Source organism: Pogona vitticeps, chromosome 3 (genome assembly GCF_051106095.1).
Source record: "Pogona vitticeps strain Pit_001003342236 chromosome 3, PviZW2.1, whole genome shotgun sequence".
NCBI lineage: Eukaryota > Metazoa > Chordata > Lepidosauria > Squamata > Agamidae > Pogona > Pogona vitticeps.
This window is the reverse complement of record NC_135785.1, coordinates 6,592,083-6,601,679: the sequence shown is the minus strand read 5'-3', so window position 1 is coordinate 6,601,679 and position 9,597 is coordinate 6,592,083. Positions and strand designations below refer to the sequence as shown.

Genomic DNA, 9,597 nt, shown 5'->3' with positions numbered 1-9,597 from the left:
GTCTCACAGAGGTGGCCCTCGCTGAATCCTGGGGTGATGATGATGAATCAGGCAGGTGTCCTTTTCGACTAGTCATCCCAGAGCTGTAGGCGATGAGGGATGGGGTGGCAGAACAGGAGCTACTGTACAAAGCGATGCATCATGCCAGGGCAAGCCAAGTTGGCATCCCCTTCCTTCCGAACCAGTCATTTCAAAGGTAGACATAAAAGTAGGAAACACGAAAATTAAGAGGCGAAGCAGTAGCTCATTATACATAAGCTGTGCTCGTAGAAGGTCCTGCTTCTCTAGTTTCCTACACCAGTGTAAAACGAGCTGTTGTAAAAGGTGCTGGTTACCTTCTCATTTTATTATAGCTCAGCCTGAAAATGCCGGGGTAGGATTATACAAATAGGTAAATATTAGCATATTGAGATTAATCACCTGGGAGATCCTGACACCTCTTCTGATGGACCTGTTGGTTCTAATAAAAATATACGGTGGTGCCCCGCAAGACAAATGCCTCGCAGGACAAAAAACTCGCAAGACAAACGGTTTTGGAAATGGGGGGCTGATGACTCGCAAGACAAATGTTCCTAAGGCTGTGCTTCGTAAGACAAATGTCTTCTGTTTTTTATTTCTGCCCCATGTTTGCTGATTTTTAAATGTTTTTCTATGATGTTTTTAAAAGTTTTTAATTGAAATTTTTTAAATCATCTGCACAATATGTATGGATTTAAAGAGCACTTAATAAACCCTTTGTAAACCAAATTTTACTTTGTTCTGACATTTTTTTGCCCATAGGAACGCATTAATTAGATTTCAATGCATTCCTATGGGAAAACGCATTTCGCAAGACAAATTTTTCGCAAGACAACATTCACCGCGGAATGAATTAAATTCGTCTTGTGAGGCACCACTGTATGTCACATGCAAGAGATATGTTCTATTTGAACCACATGGTCCATCAACCAGAGCCAGGCGCGAAACAGTGATCCAGATAGGTGGACACAGGCTAAGAATTAAGAAATCGGTGGTCTCCGAACCCAAGAATTTGTGATCAATATGCACAAATTATTTCACATGGAAATTTATTCCTGTTTTTCAAATGTTCTTTTTCAGCGGTTTAAAGGAGGGAGTGGTTGAGTACTGCTAGTGTTCATAAGGTCCAATTTTTGGATTTGCAAGTACAATATTTTGTATCCTGTCATTCACCCCCAACATCCTCATTTTCTGCATCCTATCCCTTTCCAGTTCCACACATAGAACTGGAAAGGGGTAGCAGTATACTTTACCAGCAGCAGTATACAGTATTGTGGGATAGAATAAATTCCAAAGTATTTGTAATTACAAGTAATTAGGGTACTTCCTGAATGGTCTTGAATTAAGACCTATTAACCTGACAAAAGACCTGCTCTTGATGAAGATGGGAAGTGAACTGGTTTGTTGACACAGATCCGCACATCCGGCTGCAAATGTTTTCCTTGGGACTCTCATGATTAGTACTCGGATTAAAAAATTAGTCACAAGGGGAAAAGAGGGAAGGGTCATGGAGAGCCCTTGCTGCTCTGTCCAGGACAAATCTCTACACAGATCCTTCTACCGCTCCTTTTCTACGATTACTTCAGTTCACCGTTTTCCTTTGGGTGCCCTTTGGTGCTCCGAGGGTCGGGCGCAACGGTCGTTCGTCTTTGAGCTTTATCTGCCAGGAATTCGCACGGAGAGTCCTGGTGCCACGACGGATCAAGCAGCTGTATCGCCCTTCGCTAAACTCCGTGGCGAGAACGCGCAGGTCTTGGTTGGGAAGCAGCTCAAATCCTTGGACAGACTGGGTGAAGGGCTGCCCATCTTTATACCAGCTGGAAAAAAAGAGAAAAAGTAAAAGGGGGGTGATCTGTGCCTAAAAACAAGCTGCAGGGTTCTAAAATTCCTTTCTTAGCCCCACAGACAAAGAAAGCTCCAAATTAAAATGGACAAAGAACATCTACACAGAGATGTGTATTTTTTGGGGTGGGGGTTCTTTCCTCTTCTTCCTACCCATAAACTCTGCATTTTCTACCCTGGAGAAGGGTTCTGGAGAACTTGAAGGATTGCCTAAGATCACAGAATCATGAAGCTGAAAGGGGCCTATAAGGGCATCAAGTCCAAACCCCCTATTCAATGTCGGAATCCAAATCAAAGCAGATCTGAAAAATGGTTGCCTATACAGTGGTGCCTCGCTTAACGAGGATAATCCGTTCCAGCAAAATCGCTGTAGAACGAAATTCTCGTTAAGCGAAATAAAAAAGCCCATTGAAACACATTGAAAACCCTTCAATGCGTTCCACTGGACTGAAAACTCACCATCCAGCGAAGATCCTCCATAAGGGCAGCTATTTTCGCTGCCTCTAAAGCGAGGAATCCGTCCTAGAAAACAGCGGGGGGCCATTTTGTACACCCGGTGGCCATTTTGAAACCCAACGATCAGCTGTTTTTAGATCGTCGTAATGCGAAAATCGGCACCCAAGGCAGGGAACCAATCATCGTGAAGTGGATTTTTCCCATTTAAACCATTGTTTTGCGATCGCAAAAACCTAATCGTCAAGCGATTTCCTCATTAAGCGAGGCAATCGTTAAGTGAGGCACCACTGTATTTCTCTTGAACACCTCTGTTAGAATACTCACCACCTCCAAAAGTCATGGGTTCCATTGTTGTACTGCTCTAACAGTTAAGAAGTTTTTCTGATATTTGACAAAAATCTGTCTTCCTGTCACCTGAGCCCATTATGACATGTCCTGTTTGTTGGGATGATCAAGAACAGATCCTGCTCCTCTTCTGTATGACTACCTTTCAAGTATTTGAAAAGTGCTATTGAATATCCCCTCAATCTTCTTTTCTCAAGGCTGAACATGATAATTTAGTAATCCAGACACAGCTACAGTGAGCTTGGGACCCAGAATGGCTGATTTTGGCCTTTAAACAAAAGTGAACGTGCCTGGATGTGAAATTCCTGCTTTGCCTTCGGATGGGAACTTTATGGGATCAGAAAAAACCACATTTGAGGTTTTTGAAGAATGGCTGACACCCACGCCTGCCCAGTTGCGGGATTCTTGGGGCCATGACAACTTCCCCTGAGAGGCTACATGCCACCCACAGATCACACACACTCCTTCTGATAAAGGTATTATAGAAAACTTTGTTTAGCTTATATTAGCTGCCTGGGAGGAGAAGGCCGGCAATAGAGTTTGCATCAGCTTTTTCCACTTCTGGTGGCCCTGTGGCTTTGAGGTCTCAAGTCCCCCTAGTGGAAACAGACTGGCATAGCATCCAAAGGCAAGGTACGTCGTCGTTTTTTTACACTCCCACCCTTGTAAACTCCAAAAGGCAGCAGAATAGAAGGTGTGTTTGTGTTCTAAGAGTGCATCCAAGATAGACGTGGCAGGGCTTAACCTTGGGAAGGAGAGGCCTCGCCTCCTGAAAGGAAATGGTACTGTTTGATTCTAAATACACTTTAGAAATCTTACTTAGGAGAGACTGCAACTCCTAGAATTCTGAAGGAGGAATGGGCCTTTCAGGTTAAAACGAGACTTGGGTTCTCTTTCATGCAGTTGTCAAAACGGAGCGTTTTCCATGTGAATTATTCATATTTATAAAAGAGGTTTATATGAGTTTTTGTTCACGTTCTCACTTTTACATAATCTTTAAGGGTCCTTTCACCCTTTGTGTGTCAAATTACCTAAGAAATTATGTATTAGAATCATAGAACCATAGAACAATGGAGTTGGAAGAGGCATATAAGACCATCGAGTCCAACTCTATGTAGGAGTCCAAATCTAAGCCGATCCGAGAGAGGGTGGCCCAATTTTCTCTTGTATGCTTCTAGTGTTGGAGCCTTCACTCCCTCTTGAGGTTATTGATTATTTATTTGTATTCTGCTTCAAGGCACTAATATGAGTGGTTTATTGGTTCCACTGTTGTACTGCTCTAACAGTTAAGACATTTCCATCCAAGAGCAGGGGAGCAGGAATTTGGAATTCAGTGAGGAATGCTGTTTGCTTTGTTGTTCTTTGTGGGATTACTGTGTGCTGAGCTCCTCATGCCCTCCATCTTGGACTGCTGCCTGCCTGCCTGCCTGCCTGTTGTGCCTTCACCTTGGATCCTTTCCTTTCTACCTTCCCCCCCCCCCCCCGACTTTCCATTTCTTTGAATTCTTTTTGCTTCTTCCTAGCAGCTTGGCTATACCAATCTATCTTTTTTGCAATTATTTCTCCGCTCTTCGGATTTTCAGTCCAAACTTTCAGGGCACTCTGCAGGGTGTGGAACTTATTTTGGAGAGTCAGGATAGATCGCGTGATGCCTGGATTGAAACCCAAAAATGGATTTGGTGTCCCAGGTGATATTGGTGTCATCTGGCTCCACTGACTGACTGTGCAAAAAAAAAAAGGACTCACCTGGAGCAGGTATAGCCAGCAACACTCCTGCCTGTTGGAGATGTTCCATTGTCCTGTCCTTACCTGAGCTTGAGCTTCTCACCTGATTTGCAAGTGTGGCCTGTTGGAAGAGCTGAACCCACAACGAAAGGTGATGGCCCTGCCTTTTGTGACGTATCTAGTGTGAACAAGAGAAGGCCAAGCTGGTGGAGGGGAGGAAGATGTGGCAGCAGCAGAATGCTCTGGAAGGAAGGAATCAACATAAGTGAAAGCCAGCGAGGCCAACAGGTCCATCAGCACACTAGTGAGACAGAATAACATTTGTTTGTTGTACTTTATTTATTATTTATTTATACTATTTATATCCCGCCTATCTGGTAACATGACCACTCTAGGCGTACTGTAGGACCTACGTATTTGAGGGATCAGTATCCACAGCTTCACTTATCTGCAGTCTGAAAATAGTAAAAAAATTAAAAAAAAAAAACTAAAAATGCATGTTTTCATGATGTATTTACAAGAACTCTCCACCAGATGGGGTCAGAGACCATACTAAAGAGTCTTGTTTTATACATAGTATGGTCAGTTCTGGTAATACGTGTGAAAATACTTTTTTTCTTTTTCCCCCACTTATCATGCTGTGTAATAGGGTTTGCTATTATCCATGATTTTCAGCATTCGGGAGAGGGAGGTCATACTAAGAACCAATCTCTTGTGGATACAGGGATCCTATGCTTATTTATATCCCACCTTTCTTCCACTGAGTTTGGAGCAATACAGATGATTCTCCTTCTCCTTGCTTTGCCTTCACTTTAATCCTGTGATGTCAACCAAGTCTGGAAAAGAGTGAGTGACCCAAGGCCACCCACAGAGCTTCAAAGCTCTGCAAGGACTAGAACCTAGATTGTAGTCTAACACCTTGACTCTTTTACCACACTGGCTACTTCACTTAAAGCAGGTTGAAGTTCTGTGAAATTTGGAAAAAAGCCCCCCCCCAAAAAAAAAAATTGTTGAGAGTTTTATTTGCAACTTTGCACACTGCCTATAGTTTGAGTGACAGGGAGATATTTTTCTGGACTGGAATGACTGTCAATCAATCTAGCATTAACCAATCATTCCTTCCTGCCTCTGAATTCAAAGAGAGCCCGCCTCTCTGCTGGATGTTCCTTTCCCTCTCTTTAGTCTCTTGAAGACAGCTTTTAAGTTTGCTGTTGATCTGTTCACAACTGTAAGTAATGAAACATTTCATTCTTTTCCTACAAAAATCTTAGAGGAGTTCCTGAGACTGTAAGTACCTGTTAATGAGAAAGGGGTGGACGCTTTGGGGGAACTTGTAGCTATTCTCCTCTGTGAATCTGTGTTCTTTTGGTGTAGCAAAAGAAGTTTTACCAGAAATTCAAAACTCTGCAATAATGATTAATTCTGGATAACTTTCCCAAGTGAGTTGTGCACTTTCCTTACGTACACAGAGATGCCGTTGCCTCTCCTGCAGTACTAGAAATGCCTCTGCTGTGTTATTGTGGGTAGGAGAATATAATTTGGGCATGTGCGTTCAGAATGTGGTCAGGACAGATATGGTGGTGCTTACTTTTTGGAAGGAGAATGGTCAGGCCTCTGCATACCTTGGAAAGAAACCTTGCTGGATGAATGTATAGACCTATGACCGTTCAGTGTTTTGAGTCCCCTACCCAGCACTGAAAACTTCTATAATGAGCTCACAGATGTCCAGAAATGCAACAAGTAGGAAAATAGGGGAGGGTGGAGGTGGTAGAGAAGGTCCAAGGAAGCTGGTGTAGTGGACAAGAGAAGACAGGAGGCAGAAGGAGCAAGGTGTAGGCATGTGTAGGTATCCTTCTGTCTCAAGAGACGATGGTAATGTGTTCTGAACTGAGGTCTTGGAACAGTGTCTAGTGTGGCTGAGAAGGCCAATTCGAGAGTGACAATTCCTTCCACACTGAAGACAAATACAATCTGTCCCCCGTCCAGCTCCCTGATTTGGCTGGTTTCGGTACTGCCTCTTGGTCTCGGCCTGCTGGACAAGGGTCTCTTCAAAATAGGATAGGCCATGATGCACCACCTGCCTCCAGGCTGAACGCTCAGATGTCAGGGTTTCCCATCTGTTGAGGTCTATTCCTAAAGCCTTCAGATCCCGCTTGCAGATCTCCTTATATCACAGCTGTGGTCTCCCTCTGGGGCAATTTCCCTGCATTAATTCTCCATATAGGAGACCTTTTGGAATCTGACCGTCAACTATTCTCATGACATGTCCAAGCCAACGTAGACGTTGCTGTTTCAGCAATGTATACATACTAAAATATTCCAGCTCATTCTAGGACTACTCTATTTGGAACTTTGTCCTGCCAGGTGATGCCAAAAATACATTGGAGACAATGCATATGGAAAGTGTTCAGCTTCCTCTCCTGCTGTGCACAAAGGGTCCAGGACTCACTGCAAATACAGGCTCTATAGACTTCGATCTTGGTCTATGCTGTCAGCTTCTTATGAAGCCATACTCTCTCTATGAGTCTAGAGAACATGGTAGCTGCTTTGCCAATGCGTTTATCCAGCTCAGCATCTAGGGAGAGAGTGTCAGAGATCATTGAGCCAAGGTACACGAAATCATGAACAACCTCCAATTCTTGCGTGGAGATGGTCATAGAGGGAGGTAAGTCCACGCCCTGGGAGATAAGAAGCAAGGAAGATCATGGAAATTGGTGTGGGAAGAGAGTAGAGGGCAGAAGGGGCACAGCAAAAGTGAGAGGAGAGAAGGGCTGAACCAAAGCTAGAGAATCGAACCCTCTCTTAACACTGACCTCAACGGGAAAATTAGAGTTTGACTAAGGACAGCTCTATTTGCAGCCGTCGTTGGGGAATCAATTAAGTTGTTGAGTGTGGGGGCACCGGTTGGGAAGGTTCGTGCTGTTAACATCAACACTGCCCTATAAGCCCAGGTTTTGCAAGGCGTGAAGTAGGGTTGGCTTTGGGAAACGTTCACAGTTGCTTCGGAATGTGCCCGTCCTGGTTTTTAACGGAGACACGCTGTTCTAAGAACAGGACACCAGAACGTGAATATTTCTGTTGGCTGCCAGTTTGCTTCTGGGAATAAAGCAAAGCATTGAGGCTTCCCTGAAAGTCCGCCTAGTCTCTGGCCAGGAGAGATCAAAGACCTGATGAGGTCAGACCAGGAGCACTCCCAAAATAACCTTCCTGCCTGCTTTTACTCACGGAGGTTTCTGAGTCTACAAGAAGCAAGGTTGGCGGTGGAATGTGTTCAATCTTCAAGGGTGGCTTCGCTCCCTGCGTCATCCCCCAGTCAGAAATCAGACACGGTCAGAGCAGGCAGGATTCGGCCACTGTCCATTGTGCCAAGTTCATTTAAATATATATATGGTGCAAGGGCAGACCTGACAAAACTTGTTAAAATTTGTTTTATATGTATATATTGGTAGGTAGGTAAAGGTAAAGGTTCCCCTTGACAATTTTTGTCCAGTTGTTTTCGACTCTAGGGAGCGGTGCTCATCCCCGTTTCCAAGCCATAGAGCCAGCGTTTTGTCCAAAGACAATCTTCCGTGGTCACATGGCCAGTGCGACTTAGACACGGAACGCTGTTACCTTCCCACCGAGGTGGTACCTATTTATCTAATCGCATTTGCATGCTTTCGAACCGCTAGGTTGGCGGGAGCTGGGACAAGCGACGGGCGCTCACTCCGTCGCGTGGATTTGATCTTACGACTGCTTGGTCTTCTGACCCTGCAGCACGGGCTTCTGCGGTTTAGCCCGCAGCGCCACCACGTCACTTATATATATATAAAACAGAGGCAAAGATTGTCTTGCATATTCATTATTTAGAAAGAAGAAACATGGCCACTAGTTGGACTTTTTCACCGCAATAGCATCCATTTAAGATCGCAAACAGAAGACAACTGAATCTGGCTCTTGAAAAAAAAAAGCTACCGATATTTGAGGAGGGTTGTTTTCCAAATATCTAGCACTTTGGAGTGATTCAGAAAAGATCAAGCGAGTGCCCAATGGCACAGTGGTGAAACTGCAGTACTGCAGCCAAAACGCTTGCTTTACAACCCTGGTTCAATCCCAGGGAGGCGGCTCAAGGTTCACTCACCTTGCCGTTCTTCCGAGATCAGCAAATTGAACACCAGCTGGATGGGGGGGGTGGGCATGTCTAGTTTGCATAATTAAATTGTAAAACTGCTCAAAGAATGCTTCAAGCATTTTGGGACGGTATGTAAAAAGACATTTTTGACACTTTGCCTTTTAAAAAAAAAGTATTCAATGCATTTTAATTACTATTATAATTTAATTGCTTTTTAATGTCTAATTTTTTTTCTTAACACTTTGAGCCACCTCAAGTCCCCTCATTGGGAGAAAGATGACCTACGAATGAATAAGGTTGCAAGTTGAGATTACAGCTCCTACTCTGAAACAAGTTAGCTGCATTCAGTTCTAAAGTGATCTCTTAACTATCTGGATGGACTTGCTTCTTGGCTTTTTGGTTAAGGTCAAGTACGCATAGTACCTGGATGGGAAACGAAAAGGTGGCCTAGCTAAGCAGCAGTAGCTCAAAGCCATTTTGATGGTATTTTTAATTTAACAGCACCGATCTTGAACTTATTATTTCTCCATTGGCCCTAGCATTCTTTGCAAGTTACTATCATTTCAGATTGCTGGTGTGAGCCCCAGGACTGAAGTGACATGACTGAAGGTTCTCCAGAATCATCAAGAAAGAAGGAATCTTAAAGATCATCTAGTCCAACCCACAGTAGATGAAACCCTGTCTTACAGCATCCATGATGGCTGGGCAGCATGGGGGGGGGGGGGAGAATCTCCCTATAGGGGGAGGGGGAGTCACAGTTGATACCCTGTTTCCCTGAAAATTAGACCTAACCTGAAAATAAGCCCTAGTATGGTTTTTCAGGATGATCATAATATAAGCCCTACCCCAAAAAATAAGCCCTAGTTAAGTGAAACCCCGCCCTCCACCCTGGTGCAGCAACCAGAAGATGACAGGACTGTAAAATAAAACATCCCCTGAAAATAAGCAAAAATGCATTTTTGGAACAAAAATTAATATAAGACCTGGTCTTATTTTTGGGAAACACGGTAGTATACAGTGGGACCCCATGTCTGCGGAATCGATATCCACAGTTTTACTTATCCACAATATGCAAATATTGGGGGGGGGATGCAGAAATG

At 43.9% G+C, this 9,597-nt stretch overlaps 1 protein-coding gene across 1 annotated transcript in view; it reads right to left on the bottom strand.

Moving 5' to 3' along the window:
- Positions 1-325: 325 nt before the first annotated feature.
- Positions 326-9,597, bottom strand: part of LOC110090058 (matrix metalloproteinase-23) — a 29,547-nt gene continuing 20,275 nt past the window's right edge. The window contains exons 7-8 of the mRNA XM_020813516.3: positions 4,490-4,628; positions 326-1,835 (exon numbers count right to left, since the gene is read on the bottom strand). Of these exons, the coding sequence (XP_020669175.3) occupies positions 1,601-1,835; positions 4,490-4,628 (374 nt within the window). The 3' untranslated portion in view covers positions 326-1,600. The remainder of the gene's footprint in view (positions 1,836-4,489; positions 4,629-9,597) is intronic.